Below are 16,795 nucleotides of genomic sequence, written 5' to 3'. Positions count from 1 at the left end.
AGTAATCTTAACTAAGTGATTTATTACTAGAGTCTCTTCTAAACTCTTTAACCTTTATGGTGCAAGCAAAGAAGATGTTGTCAATAAAGCACGATATTACTTGTTCAAAATGGGCAAATCTACAGAAGAGATGCTCCTCCAAATTATGATTCGCCTATTTTACACATTAAACGTGATAATTATGATGCTTACATCCGAAAAAATTTATTGAAAGGGATATTAGGTGTTCCTTCGCCCGATGGCTATTGTTGGTCTTTAAATGGAGACCAGGTAAACTTGGATTGGACAACAATTCCACCTGCATCCGATTCACTTCTTGAATTTGTTCACTGTTCTTGCAAACCTGTTTGCGTCACAAATCGATGTTCTTGTAAACAAAACGGAATCACATGCACCAATCTATGCGCATGCGGTGAAGCGTGTGAAAACACCTCATTTGACGAAAGACTCTATGATGATGATGATGCAATAGCCAGAAAGCAATCTTGATGAATAAAAAAATAGTTGACATTTCTAGTATTTTTTCATTTTTTAAACTCTAGGTGCTCTACTTTTTGTTACACAATATATAAGTACGAGGTAGTTCAATTGCATCGACGAAAACAAAACTTATTATCATGAGACATGGCCGGCGAGAATAGATATCAAGTAAATAGGGGAGGGGGGGGGCTCGTAAGGCTATAAAGGTTACTATTCCAAATTTGCAAACTGATCCGACAAAAAAGTTTAAACTTGCAAACTTAATGAGCTAAAAGGTCCACATTTGCCAACTAAATGAACAAAAATTTATTAATTGTTATATATATATATATATATATATATATATATATATATATATATTATATATATATATATATATATATATATATATATATATATATATATATATTCATATGTATGTATGTATATATATATATATATATATATATATATATATATATATATATATATATATAATATATATATATATATATATGTATGTATGTATATATATATATATATATATATATATATATATATATATATATATATATATATATATATATATATAAGTACACAATGTTCTTAATAGAACAGTGCAATAAATTAGTAGAAATTATAGATAGTAGCATTTGATACACATATATATCGAATTTATAAATATTCAAAAAATGTTTAAGATATATATAGTGGTCTGTTATTATATCCATATCTATACTAATTAACAGATTTAAAAACAAACACATTTGGAAAACATCAAATTGAAATGCTTTTTCCGTACATCGTACAGGTTGTTTCAAGGGATTTAAAATATTATGGGGAGGTAATTTGTTTCGCCGACAGGGGTTAACTTATTTCAAGGAGAGTTAAACTATTTCGAAATAGATTAACTCCCCGTATAATTTTTTATGCTGCGGTAGCTAATTTATTATAGGGGGTTAATTTATTTTATGACACCGGCATCGTATCTCGGACTTCTTGATTCTGAGCCAGAACTCTTAACGCTACGCTGCGGTTGCTTAACAATTATATAAATGGTTTTTTTAATCCCAACATTCAAATATATGATAAAAATATTTTGCGTCCTCTTATTTCTAATATTAAAAAATGAGCTACCTAAAAAACATGCCAAATTTTTTGGTATTGCTATTTCTAAAATAAAAAACATCAACATATACCGTTTAAAAAAATTTCCATTACAAAACTTACAATTCTAAAACAACTTAGTAATTGTGTAAAAGAGTGCAATTTTGATTTAGCAAGGTTAAAAAGTATGAAAAAACTTATAAATATTAATAATATTTGAACGCACATTAAATCTGATTTTTCATAATATTATAAGCAAATTATAAGGTAAATAAATACATAAAAAATTTATTTTATCGCATTTTATCGCTATTTATAAATGTAAAAACATTTATTTGGATTTTTTAAATGTGGCTGGAATAAATATTCGTAAAAACAGCGTATATTACTTGGACTGTTTAAATATGACAGTATTAAGATTAAATCTGTATTTATCATTCATAGCAACCAATCTTTCTGTTTCATAGACACCTATTCGCTTAACTTTGTTCTCGTAAAATCTTTTAAGATCTGTCAGTAGTACTCTTTCTTCATCGTGTTGACATACAATTTGATCTGTAACTTTAGCAAACTTGTCTCGAAAATCAGAAACATACTGACTTAATTCAAAAAGTTGCTCTTTAAAAGCATCTGAAAAAAATTACGAGTTTTGAAAGTAAGATTAAAAACATCAACCACAATTAAAATAATTTTTGTAAAGATACACATTTTTTTTAAAAATAGACAAACAACGTAATTTACCATTCGCTCCAACTTTCTTTTTTTTTCTGCGCATAATAAACTCAAATGTAAAAGCACAAACAATAAAGATAATAATCATAATGCCCAAGTAAATTAGTGAGCTTTGAAAAGCGGGCGATGTTTCAGAAAAAATATCTGCAATAATTTGGCTCGAATCTTGGACAGCAAGGCTCTAATATCAATAAAAAAGCTATATTATATGAAGCTTTATACAATACTTATAAGTAAAACTTCGGCTACAAATATAAATGTTTACTGGAACTCTTGATCTAAATGATGTCGCAAATGCAGAAATTTCGTTACTTTTTGAACCAATGAAACTATCAATATCTATTGTTAAAACCACACTGCTTCCAGACATGACAAAGCCGTACCCAGTATTCATGTTATCGAGAGATATTATTGTTAAGGATTTTTCGTCCAATACAGATTGATAATCTAACAATGCTAACGTGTCAACGTACACTATATCAACAACCTTGTTCTGTAAGTCTTCAAGCATTGATAAAATATTTGTGTAACGCACTAAATAAAAAGAATATTCAAATTAAAACATGTGTAAATTATCTTCATAAAAGTATTTCAAAATTTTTTACCTTGAGATATCTCTGCATTGTTTGCAATGGCCAGTTTAAGTTCTAAAGAATTGTTCAATGCAGCAACCTGGGATAATAACATATAACTTAAATATAAAAGATCAAAGAAAGTTATCGAACCTAAATGCAGAAGCCTGCAATTGATAATATAAAAGATAAAATGAAACAAGGTACAAAAGAAAATCTTTAAACAACTATAGCTCATTATTCTTATTAAATGACATATTGTTCTTTAATTTTTTGAATATAAGTTAAGGTTAAAACCTTAAAGTTAAATTAAAGTGAAGTTAAATTAAAACCTTTGTATTATATAACATATACTCTTTAGAAGAACTCAAAGTCGTTAAATTTGTGACTATGAAAGCAATGATTATTCCATTTAATATTAATCCTGTAAGAAACCAAATCATTGCAAACGTTCGCGACAATATTGAGCGTGGACTCAAGTCGCCATACCTAGTTAATTTGAATAAAACTGAAAAATAATTATAATTGTAAAATTTATTAAAATTTCATAGATAATAAATTTGCTGTTATTCAAAGCATTCCTTTTCTTATAGTCCAAATACTTTTATTGTTGGACAGTTATATGTTTACTAACTATATGATTGGACAATTATATTTTCTTTAATTATGTGATTGGACAATTATATGTTCATTAAATATATGATTATGTTCAATATTAAGTTTGAAAGTTTTGAAAGTTTCAATTGAAAAATGTTAATAAAAATAATAATTAGGTTTAAAGACACTATAAATGCAATTTAATAAATAAAATTAGTAATAAAAAAACTACCCGATTGTTGTCATAGTAACAAATGTAAACCAGAACCCTGACAATGGTCCTCGAAGTGAATTTCCTTCTGAAAACTGTTCTGGATTTGAAAACTGATCCTGAAAAATGAACTTTTATTGTTACATATCTAGCACAATTGAAAAATAAAATTGTAATCTTTTATAAACAAAAAAAAAAAAAAAACTTATTTACAGTGAACCAAATTACAATGCCAAATATAGAAGCAATGGCATAGCTGATAAGCAGCACAGGCCACACATTCAACACGCCTAGCAACATTTTGTTGATAACTTGATTTATTGTATTTTCATTTCGCACAACTATCGCGATACCAGGTGACATTACCAGCACAGAAAACTCACTGTCAGGTGCTACTTCACGTCCATTCATTCCATAAATAGGAAAACTCAAGTCAACATCCTTGTTTATAGCATTTTTTAAATCAAATTCTGAACTTTTAATTGTTTCATCTCCGGTTTTAGACAGATTAAAGTAAAGTTTAGAGTTAGAGTAACCTTGACATGAACCACAAGATTTAACAACCATTTCTTGCAACAATGTTAAAAAAAATCCGCTCGGATTCAAATCATCATCAACTGAAGTAAATGGATTTTTAATGTACAAGTTTGCAAAAAGCAATTCAGGGCATTTGCATGTTCCTAAGCAACAAATATAACTGTTAATGTTTATATGAAAAAATGATGTTTTTATGTTAAAAATAAATAAAAACAAAAAAATGATGATATCATAAATATAATAACGTTAAAGTAAAGTTGACAGTAAAAAGCACTAACTTGCTTGATATTCAGGGGCAGGACCACTTCCAGCAGCAGTAAAACCTGCGACACTTACACTGTAAATAGCATAATTAAGAAGATCTTTTTGTTTGTAATAGCGAGTGTATATGTCGAAATCTAAAGAAATTTTTGTTTTTTCTCCACTTATTTCTACTCCTGATTGATAGCTTAAATAATATATAAGTCGATATCCAAGTAATATTCCATTGATAAACTCTGATGGTATAGGTTTCCAAGATACTGACCACCAACTGATTGATTGCATATCATTTACAACAAAATTTGGAACTGGAATAGAGGGTACTGCAAAAAAAAAACAACAACATTAGTATTTATGAAAAAAGTTTCAGTTAAAAATAGTATCCATAGAAAATATATCTTAGTAAAAAATTTGAATAATAATTACAAAACACAAACCTCCTTCAATTGTTTTACACATAGAGTATTGAACAGGACCATCACCATTTGCATTATAACCATAAACCTCAACAAGGTAGAGTGTAAATGGTTTTAAATTTTTTATTGTGAAAGCATTAAAACCAAATTGAGCTTCAACTACTTTGTATGCTTCTTTTTTTGTGTAAATCTTGTATTTTATTCTATAACCAAGTATTTTACCATTACAATATTTCACTGGGATATCTGTCCATTCAATATAAATTTCTGTTGGATCTGGAGAATATGACTTTGCATAAGGGGGTGGTCTTTCTGGTGCTAAATGTATATTACATATATATTTGATCATTAGGTGTGTATTTTATATCTCAAACAATATATTCAAACTATTAAACCCTAATAATTTTATACATACATTTACATATATTCACAAAAAATAAATATATACCATATATTCTTTATCTATACTAAACAAATAATTTTGTTTTGTATAATACTACATAAAAAAGAAAATTATACTATAAACATAACACCAGTTTTAAAGCAGTAATTATATTTGTATTGTCTAAAATTTTGAAGAATTTAAAATAAATTTTTATTAAAACATTTTTTTAATAATTTATTTGATTTTAATACATTAAAAAATGATAGAAATTGTAACTGATGTAAAACCTGTATGCCAATTGCTAACAAATGCAAAAAAATATAAACTTTTTTTTGCTCTTGCTATCTCTCACATTATCTAGTTTTTTATTTATTTAATTCAATTTATTTCCCCAAGGCCATGAAAGTCACTACAGTCAAGGAAGGTAGTTTTAGTTGTGGTTACAACTCGGTCTCAACTCTATAACTCCAAAATGAACCTTGTCAAACAAGGGTGCTACTTGGGAAAAAAAGTTGAGCGTGAGACTGCCAGGGATCGAACCTGAAACTTCTCACTTATAAGGTGAGCCCGCTACCATTACCCTATTACCGCATTTATTATACAGTTACAATGTTAAGTTGTTATCTCTTTGATGTATGATGTCGGTAAAAACGTCAAACAATACAGTTGTCTAATAAATTATAAACTTTTGCTGTTTCACAAACATGATTTTTACATTGTACTAATTCAAACATAATTTGTAAATTTAAAAAATCTTAGGTTAAAAAAATTTTAAAAACACTTACGAAAAGGTGATGTTTCAAAATAAAATACTGCACTTGGCAAACCATTTCCAATACTCAAAGCAGTAAGCAAGTAGGCTTTATATTTATGAGATGTTATGAGATCTGGCACAAACCCTATAGTTTTATTTGAATCTAAACCTCTCCATTCCCATGTTGAGTTTGCAGAAGTAATGTCTTTGTAATAAACATACAACCATAAGTCTGTTTTGTTAATACAAACATCTCGCACCCATGATAACAGCACAGTGTTTTTATCATAAGATGCAACTGATATACTGTAAGGTGGAGGGCATGATACTAAACAATATTCAAAACTTTTTTGTAAAAATTATTAGATAAAAGATTGTTATTAGACACTATAAATATTATAAGAGTTCTTTTTAAATTATTAAATAAAAACATGTTATTTATGAGCAATTTAGGAATTTTTTTTTGAAAAGTTTAATGTAAAGTATAATTGTTCTAATGATAGTTCTAAATGCAGATAGTAATGATACTTCTAAATGCAGACTAAGAGTGATTGAATGGTTACGTTTATTTATTATTCATTTGAGTGTGCTAAGACATATAGCATCAAGATCAAAAGATGGAAACCACTGTAGGTTGCATAACGAGGATCAATACTATCTGCTTTTAGAAGGCCGTTTTGAAAGACTTGTATCTTGGATTTAATTTTATTGTACATGGAGGTAAGGAAAGTTGCAGTGTAGGTAAAGTTGCTATGGCAAAAAGCACAGTAAGCAGATTTAAGAATATACAGATACCATCCACCAAATATTTTGGATATTTTAATATATAAAGAGTTACTTTAAAAGATATAAGATTGAAGCAATTTTATTATATAGGCTAGTCCACTATTTGTCATATTTGAAGCTTGAGTCATTTATGTCTAGTACATAGATTAAAAAAAAGATTGGGCCAAGGATGCTTCCTTGTATCACTCCTGATAACACATCTTTCCATTTAGTGGGCTTGTTGTACTTTTTTCAAAATCCAAGAATTTTGCCTTTAGGAAGTATTGCAGTCAATAACATATCCTCAGTCATTTATTACTTGTACATATTTTAAGAAGAAAACCAAATAGACTATTTGATAACAGTTTATTTTGCATGTTGCGGATATTATTGGAATTGGTTGGTAGTCAGTTGGTAGTGATGGATTATCAACTTTTGGATTGGGTATGATGCTTTTATAAAGCCGCTCAGATAGTACAATACATTTGTTGACACAATGTTTCAAAAAGTGTAACAAGAGCTTCGACTAGTTCAATGTGTTCAGCAATTTAGTTCAATGCATGCAGCATAGAGTAATTAGATAGATTTAGATTATAAAATACTAGATAGATTTATATTATAGAATAGTTATATAGATTTAAATTAGATTAAAACCAAACATGTTACCATGGCTGCCATTATGATGTGTTTAAGTTGTTTACTGGAGAAGTTAAAAAGTTGTTTATTGAAATTGGAGAAGTAACTCTGGTGGAGAGGAGATAAGCTTAAAATAAGGTGATAAATCTAACATAATAATTCCTTTCCAAAAACTATATTTAAAAATTGCACATTTAGTATCACACTAAATTCAGTATCTGCAGATAAGTTGTGGGATGGATTCATTAATGGACGTGCATGTGAACACATACTATAATTACTCAGCATGGAAAATAAAAAACCGAATGCAAATTTTAGAAGCATATCGTAAATCATAAAACTGTTTCAAACTTTCAAAATTTAAATTATTTTAATGAAATTTCAGTATATTCATTTTCCAAATTACATCCTGATTATTTGTCAAACCTTGTTTTTTTAAACTCTGTTTTTTTTATAACTGGTCAACTATGAACAGCAAGAATTCATTTTAGGAGGTCAAAAGAGCAATTATAGTCAATTTAGGTGGTGGTTGACCATTGACCGGCCTTTATTTTCCTTACTGTTTCTATTGGCATATTTATATTTATTTCAGTAGTAAGGTAAGTTATTGCTATCCTTTCTGGATGGCAATAAGTTAAACACTAATATCAGCCAAGAAGTTATGTTGGTCATAAAGGCCAGCTTTGTGTAAACATTAGTGTTGTTTTATGCAATGTAGGCAGGGCCATCCCAAGATGGAGGTGGGGGAGAGGATGGGGGGGGGGGGGAAAGGGCAGGCTGCCATGGGTTCCCCAGCAATTTTTTTCAGCGGTCTATATAACTTATTTTCTACTTTTTAGCTCATTATAAAAATGTTTCTTTTTAAAAATTTCCTTAAATATATTATATATTTATTTACTTTTTTAGTCCACTTACAATTATTTTTTTAAATTTCTTTTATTTACACTAAACTAAAGTTTGCTTCGCAAAGTTTTCTTGACGATTTCATTTGTTTACGCTAAAGTAAAGTTTTTTATGCGTTGTTTGTTTTAATTACTTTTTAAAATAATTTTGATTAATAATACTGAACTCATGTTTGTTTTGCGCAAACAATAAAATAAATAAACTGACAAGAAAGTAAGTTAATAAAAATGTTGTAATAAAAGGGGTTGCAAACTGTAATCAGTAGTGACCTTAATGATGCATTAAAAAACTTACAATATGAAGAGTTTATGTTTCCAGAAATGAAAATAAAGTTTTACACTGTTAATTTGAATTTGAAATTTTCTTAATGAAGATGTTAAAAAAACTGCCAGGTTCTCAGAAATAAAAGTCAGGCAAGGACTCTGAGGCTGTTTTAAGTAAAGTACCTAAGGTAACACGTTCTTTTCTTTCTCCAAGTTCTTCACAACTTGTGAATTAAACATTTTGTGTAATGAAAACTCCTTAAAACATCTAGTGAGACCTACACTTTGTCTCAATCTAACCAAGAGGACGATAATGTGAGTAACCCTCTGTTGTGCAGTTCTTCAACTAGTTTTGCTACCTGTTAATCAATTAGGAACAACACTAGTATTTATCAAAATTTAACAATAAGAGTAATAATTATAATAAAAGTCATTGTTACAAAAAATGTATAACATATAAATATATATATTTATATATCATCCTTGGACATTTGTAGCCAAAAATCTCAGGAAGCATCAAAGAAAAACCAAAAGCCTGAATGTAATTTAAATCTATAATATAAAGCCAGTTGAAACAGATGTTAGAATCATAGTTACAACAGATTTTTTGCACAGAAGTGACACTTATAGATTCTTATCTGATGACCTGTCCACTTGGCTGGAACAGCTGGGTGTAAGAGAGAGACTGCATCATCAAAATGAACCCAATACCTTTCTTGAAGAGCAATAAAGAGTATCCTAAAACCCAAAATTGCTATTTCTCAAATGAATTCAATACAGGGAAATGATGAACAAGTGAAGAGGAGATAACTTAAATACTCTCCAGAAACTGATTCAGTTTATTGTCTTCTTGCCATCTGTTTGACCCAACTCCAAAATCATATTTTGAGAAAAAAAGGTTTTTAAGAAAATAGTGTCAGTGATTATGTACTTGGAAAATATAGTATTGCATTCCATGGAAGCTCAATAAAGCTGTACACCAAAAATAATTGGAACTTTCTTGGTCTTATTCAATTACTTGGTCAATTTTGATTCAATTTTGATGGATCATTTACAGCAAATTGAAGAGAAAGACTTTGAAAAATGCTAAGTGTCAATATTAAAAACAAGGTCATTAACCTCTTAGCTTTGCATTTAAGAAAAGCTATAATGAACGAGGTAAAGTTTAGAAAGTATTTTTTAGTTATTATGGATTACACTCTAGACCTTAGCCACAAAGGCCAAACTTTTCTAACCATCGGCTATGTTCATGAAGAAAATTAAGCAATAGTCATCATCCAAAAAAGCTTTATTGAATATGCAGTGTGTGAAGAGTTGACTGATGAAGCTCATTCTAACCTCCAAATTGAAAAAGTAAAGTCTAGGCTAGTCCTTAAAAACTGTAGAGATCTAAGTGGGCCTAATATAGTTGCAATTCAAAAAGGTGTTCAAGAGTGAATTTTAGCAGAATACCCACAAGCTATATTTACATCCTGTCAATAAAGTGTTGATTCCCTAGCACAATAGTCTTTCAAAAAAGATGTTTTCTTGCCCCTAATTGACACAATTGAATGATCTTTAGAAGACAGAATTGATAAGTTCTCCAAATATGAATCAAAGAATCCTTTTTGACCTGAATCCTATTTGACCTGAAAATTACGAATTAAAGAATCCTATTTGATTACAAATCCTATTTGACCTGAAAAAACTACCACCAAAGGACAAACCTGAAGAGGATTATAAAATGTTACAAGAACACTAGACTTTGGAAAACATTTCAGATATAAATTGGGAATAACTGTACAAAGAAAATTCTACATGTCAGTTTGATAGCTATAGTTTTTGATAAATGGTATGAGCAGAAGCAGAAGGCGGCCAACAAAACACTATTACCATTAAAAGCACCTAATGTAATCAAAAACACTGACAGAAAAATCCCTTTTACTAATCTAATAATAATAAAGCAACAAAAAAGATTTGTTGCTTGAATATATATATATATATATATATATATATATATATATATATATATATCTATATATATATATATCTTTATGGTATTGGTAGTAGGTGTAAGTATTAAAATATTCGGTGGCACCATTAAAAACTTACATATGCAATTATTTCTGGAGGTGGGGGGGGGGGGTGACACAACTACGTTTGCCCCAGGCCCAACCAACCCAAGGGACGACCCTAAATGTAGAATACCTGGAGTGGTCCATTCCTAGCCACTACAGACTTTATAAGTACAAGGAGGCTGATGTTTATTGTGGATCAGTTATAGCATTTAGAGCTATAACTAATCTCCAATAAAAGGCTGAGAATAAAGCAAGCAGTTCAGAGTCAAGGTTTGCAAGGATACTTTGTATGTCAAGTTGCTGTATCACAGCAACTGTATCTCTAGTCTTTCTGGATTGCATTTGGATGTCTTTAGGTTTTAGATCAGTGTTTTTATACATATACTGGGGAAGAAAAGCAATTACAATGTTGTGACCACTAGGTTTTTAAGATTTCATAGAGATCATTAGTTTTGGAATCTCAATCGTCATCAACAACAACAACAACAACAAGATATACATTTTTCTTTTTTAAATCATACAATAATATTGAAATTATAATAAATATAAGAATAATAATAATAAAAAAAAAAAAGCAAAAACTCTATTGATTGTAGTAAGTAAAAATAATTGCTTAATAAAAAAAAAATATATTTTTTTTAATTAAGCAATTGTATACATATACATATATATATATATATAAATGATAACAATAAAAAATAATAATAAAAAATATTATAATAATGAGTAACTTAATTATAAGTATTTAACAATAATATCTAAATGATTGATAAGGATGGTGTCACTCAAACAGAATTCTGATCAAAAAAGTGACATCAGTTTTTAAATATAATATGATTAATAATAAGCAAACACACATAGAAAATACATAAACAAAGTAAACATTTAAAAATCATACTTTGATAATAATAAAAAATAAACAAACAAAAGTTAATGATAATAGTAATTATAATTAAAAAAATAAGAGTATATTTTAATATTAAGTGAAAATCATGTCAATATGTTAGAATAAAATTGTTTTCAGAATTTTTTTAAATTGATTTTGTTTTGAATTAAGAAAAGTTGATGATGGTGTTTGGAGTTGTAGTTTTTTGAACTCATTCACTATGCATACAAGACTCTTGTTCCATTCACAAATGCACTGATAGACAACAGAATGTTTTCCATAATTTTGAGTTTTAAATGATTGTACACTAAGTTTTCTATTATATATGTTTTTAGTAGAGTATGTATGTATTATTCTACTTTCTGTAAAAAGGTCTGTTATAGAAGAGGTAAATTTTTATTAAGAGATTCAAAAACAAGAAGAAGATAAGCAAATTTTACAAGCGCTGGAAAGGTAGGAATTTTTAGTTTTTTGAAAGATTCTGATGTTTTTGACTTAAAAGGTTGAAAGTTTATAATTCTTATAGATTGACATTGAGAGAATATCATCTTTTTGGTGTGATAGTTGCCATTTTGATCCCAAATTTGACAGCAGTAACTAAGATGCGATAAAAATAATGCACAGTAAATATTCTTTAGTGTGAATTTATCGACATAATGATGAATTATTAAAAATGGGCTGTTAGCTTAAGTTAGTTTCTTGTCTAGCTCACCAATATGAAAATCCCATGAGAGATTGCAGTCAATCAAAACACCGAGATATTTAATAACTTTTGTAGGATATAACCGTTTATTGTTAATTTAAATTTAAATTTTAGAATCGTTGTTTTGATTGTGTTTTTTTCTAGAAGATGATAAAAAGATTAGTTCAGTTTTTTTTGCGTTAAGACATATTAGGTTAGCATTTAACCAGTGAACAATACCTTTTAGATCGGAATTTATGTTTTTACACGGAGAATTATACGATTTGTTGATATACAATAGGTTTGTGCCATCAGCAAAAAGATAAATTGACGAGAAGCAAATAGAGTTGTTTATGTTATTAACATAAATTAAAAGCAAAAGAGGACCAAGAAAAGAACCTTGTGGAACACTGCACTCAACAGATTTATAAGTAGAATTGTAACCATTAATACTTACAAATTGTTTCCAATCTGTAAGATAGGAGCGAAACCAGTCACTTACAACACCACGAATACCAGTGTTCTAATTTAGAAATCAAAATGTTATGATCAACAGTATCAAAAGCTTTTTGTAAATCTAGAAAAATACCACAAACAAAATAACCAGTGTCGAGAGCTTTCCTGACTTTTTGTGTGTGCTCAATGTTGTAGTTATTAATGAGGATTGGATGAATTGATGGTGTTTCTTTTTTTAATTGTGTTTCAGTTATACCAATAATGGAAAGTTCAAAACTCATTAACGATAGTAAAACGTTTAATTCCTCAAAATGTTTTTGCAAAAATGATATGTTTAGATGAAATAAAGAGTGAGCATTAATTTTAATTAATTCAAAGTTTAGTGAATAGAATTTACTTATATCATAATATTTGCAAGTTATGTTTATTGACACATGGATTTCTTCATCTGAATCTAAAGCATGAGATGAAACATAATCATTAACTGATTAGAAACTTTATTTAAATGAGAAGATGGAAAGAGATTTATTGACGGAGGTAAATCATCTGTTATAAGAACTTTGTCAGAAGAAAATAGTAATTTGAATTCGTTATCTAGTACATTTGTGAATGGAAAGACACTTTTTGTACAACTTACACAATGCCGCAGTGAGTGACTTAATTGTAGTAAATTGTACTCAGTATCAAGTCTACTGCATTTTAAATGAGTCCATAACAAACAAATGTCACATTGAACTGAGCAGCAACTAGTGATTTCGCCGGTTATCCATTTATTCGGTTAACCGGATTTTCTTCGAATATCAAATATCTATTTTCGAATAATAAAAACTGACTTAAGTCATAAGTAAGTTGTTACTTTCTATAAAAATTTTAACCGAATAACCGGATAACCGGCGAAATCACTAGCAGCAACTTAAACTTTTTTTTTTTAATACACAGATGACAGTTTGAAGCCATAGTTAAACTAGTGAAAATGAACTTTTGTAAAATTTGAAAGGATCTAAAGATAATGATTTATAAGTAAATAGCTATGTAAATAATAGTAGTAAAAAGCTAATAACATCAATAAGTAAGGTATAAATAGTATTAACAATAATAATGATAAATGATAATGAAATAACAGCAAAACAAACAGGCAACTGCAAAATAATGATTATAACTTAATTAAATGAATAAAAAACTAATTATAAGTAAGATAACTTATTATAAGTATAATAAACTCATAATTTAATAATAAAATAAATATTTATTATAATATAACAAAAAAAATAATCTAATGATAAATTAGAATCTAAAATAAATATAAATAAAAATGTGATAAATAAATAAAATATAATATATATATATATATATATATATATATATATATATGTATATATATATATATATATATATATATATATATATATATATATTATATATATATATATATATATAAATATATTTTTTCTAAAGGAAAGACAATTTATATGCTGTTATGAAAGTTGGATTATTGTTTGTTTGCCATAAGTGGCATTTCTTGTATAGTGGCTTAACATCACATCCATTAAAGTCAACAGCTATTTAAACCAGTGGTGGATTGTTACTGGAACACTTTGCTATTGGATTTTTGTAAGAACTTATGATAACTGTAAGATAGAGCTTTTTACTTTAAAATTTAATTCATTAAATTTACACTTTAAATTCATGTGCATATGTTTTAATAATAACTTACCATCATTTGAAGAGTAGTACTGCTTACTATCTATACTAATGTTGCTTATTTTTCCTGCTTGATTGATTCCATCAAGGAAATGAATCATTTGATCGTACAAATAATCAAATGTTAGTGTGTAATAAACAATAACACTCCCAGCTCTAAATAAAAAATTTAAAAAAAAAGTTTAAGTTAGTAAAACCTAAAATTGTTCTTGCGCATACTTGGCAAAACCTGCTTATCATAAAATATACTAACATACTTTAAACATAAAAAAACTTACTTAAGATGAGTTACCTCAACGCTATTAAATCCATTAATACCATTATTATTGAAGTGCTCGTAAATCTAAAACATTTTTATAAAAATATTTATTACTCTGAGTTAAAAGAAAAAAAAATAGTTTAAAAACAAAGCTGTAAATGTATAAAGAACAATTTTACCAAATGCTCTTTTTAAGTTTAAAAAGTAAGTTGCTATCTTTTAATATTATTTTTGTTTTTTCATTAAAAAATTGATTCTTAGAATTGCCTTTGAAATTGTTTTAAAAACATTCATTATGCATATAAGTAGAACGTTCAGTATTTTTTATTACATTTTTACAGCAACTTCCAAGACTCTTTTTACAAAAAGCTGAAATACTGATTTCTAAATCAAAGTTAACTATTTATTATGGCAATACTTTAAATTTTGTAAATGAATTAAAAAAAAACATAAATTTTGATAACATTAACTTTTTTAAACCTCTTATGTAATACCACTTGTTTAGCACATAAGATTGAGATCATAAAGATAAATATAATACCAATTGTTTAGCACACTAAATATTCCAGGACACAATACCACTTGTTTAGATTGAGATAATTTAATGATTTATACACCTTATTGTTAAGAATCTACATTCGTTAAAATTATTTTTTCTAAAAAGTCTAATATTATTGTTGGTTGTATTTATAGACACCCTTGCATAGGGCTTCAAATATCAATTTAAACCATGAATTTAAAAAAAATCAAAAAATATATTCAAGTATGCAGTCTTTTTCAAAAAAAAATGTTAAGATTTAAAGTTGGAAACTATCACATTAAAAAGTTACTATTTTCTCAGCCCCAATCCATTAGAATAATAAACTTTCAGCCATTTGATTTTAAGATACATCAGAGTCCTTTAAAAGTTATAGCATTCCCACTTTACAGTCTTAGTAAAGTTTGCTGAACTTTTTAAATAAAAATTTACCTTCATCAAACTTTTTTTATATAAATATGTATATATATACATACATATATATATACATTACATATATATATATATGTATATATATATATATATATTATATATTTATATTTATATATATATACTATACATATATATATATATATATATATAGTATATATATAGATATATATATATATATATATAAATATATATATACATATATATATATATATATATAAATATATATATACATATATATATATATATACATATATATATATATATATATATATATATATGTATGTATATATATATATATATATATAATATATATATATATTATATATATATATATATATATATATATATATGTATATATATATATATATATATATATATATATATATATATATATATATATATATATATATATATATATATATGTATATATATATATATAAATATATATATATGTATATATATATATATATATATATATATATATATGTATATATATATATATATATATATATATATATATATATATATGTATATATATATATATATATATATATATATATATATATATATATATATATGTATATATATATGTATATATATATATATATATATATATTATATATATATATATATATATGTATATATATATGTATATATATATATATATATATATATATATATATATATATATATATATATATGTATCTATATGTATATATATATATATATATATATATATATATATATATATATATATATATATGTATCTATATGTATATATATATATATATATATATATATATATATATATATATATATATATATATATAATGGAAAGCTGTATATACATATATATATATATGTATATATATATATATATATATATATATATATATATATATATATATATATATATATATATATGTATATATATATATATATATATATATATATTTATATATATATATATATATATGTATCTATATGTATATATATATATATATATATATATATATATATATATATATATATATAATATATATATATATATATATATATATATAATATATATGTATCTATATGTATATATATATATATATATATATATATATATATATATATATATATATATATATATATATATATATATATATATATATATATATAATGGTACCATCTTAAAGAA

The 16,795-nt window shown here is 26.1% G+C and overlaps 1 protein-coding gene across 4 annotated transcripts in view; it reads right to left on the bottom strand.

Moving 5' to 3' along the window:
• Nucleotides 1-1,655: 1,655 nt before the first annotated feature.
• LOC105849170 (uncharacterized) overlaps nucleotides 1,656-16,795 on the bottom strand; it is a 209,399-nt gene continuing 194,259 nt past the window's right edge. For 3 of the 4 annotated variants that reach the window (XM_065813632.1, XM_065813633.1, XM_065813634.1), the window contains 12 exons: nucleotides 14,659-14,723; nucleotides 14,394-14,536; nucleotides 6,063-6,359; nucleotides 4,914-5,210; nucleotides 4,494-4,799; nucleotides 3,892-4,358; nucleotides 3,700-3,797; nucleotides 3,203-3,359; nucleotides 2,904-2,970; nucleotides 2,564-2,832; nucleotides 2,308-2,479; nucleotides 1,656-2,196 (listed from right to left, as the gene is read on the bottom strand). In XM_065813632.1, coding sequence (XP_065669704.1) covers nucleotides 1,952-2,196; nucleotides 2,308-2,479; nucleotides 2,564-2,832; nucleotides 2,904-2,970; nucleotides 3,203-3,359; nucleotides 3,700-3,797; nucleotides 3,892-4,358; nucleotides 4,494-4,799; nucleotides 4,914-5,210; nucleotides 6,063-6,359; nucleotides 14,394-14,536; nucleotides 14,659-14,723 — 2,583 coding nt within the window. In that variant the 3' untranslated portion in view covers nucleotides 1,656-1,951. Of the gene's footprint in view, nucleotides 2,197-2,307; nucleotides 2,480-2,563; nucleotides 2,833-2,903; nucleotides 2,971-3,202; nucleotides 3,360-3,699; nucleotides 3,798-3,891; nucleotides 4,359-4,493; nucleotides 4,800-4,913; nucleotides 5,211-6,062; nucleotides 6,360-14,393; nucleotides 14,537-14,658; nucleotides 14,724-16,795 lie in introns of those variants that run through there. The other variant, XR_010642513.1, reaches the window with a different exon arrangement.

The sequence above is a fragment of the Hydra vulgaris genome, chromosome 12 (assembly GCF_038396675.1).
Source record: "Hydra vulgaris chromosome 12, alternate assembly HydraT2T_AEP".
NCBI classification, from domain to species: domain Eukaryota; kingdom Metazoa; phylum Cnidaria; class Hydrozoa; order Anthoathecata; family Hydridae; genus Hydra; species Hydra vulgaris.
The sequence above is the reverse complement of the archived record's forward strand: the minus strand, read 5'-3'. Positions and strand labels throughout refer to the sequence as shown.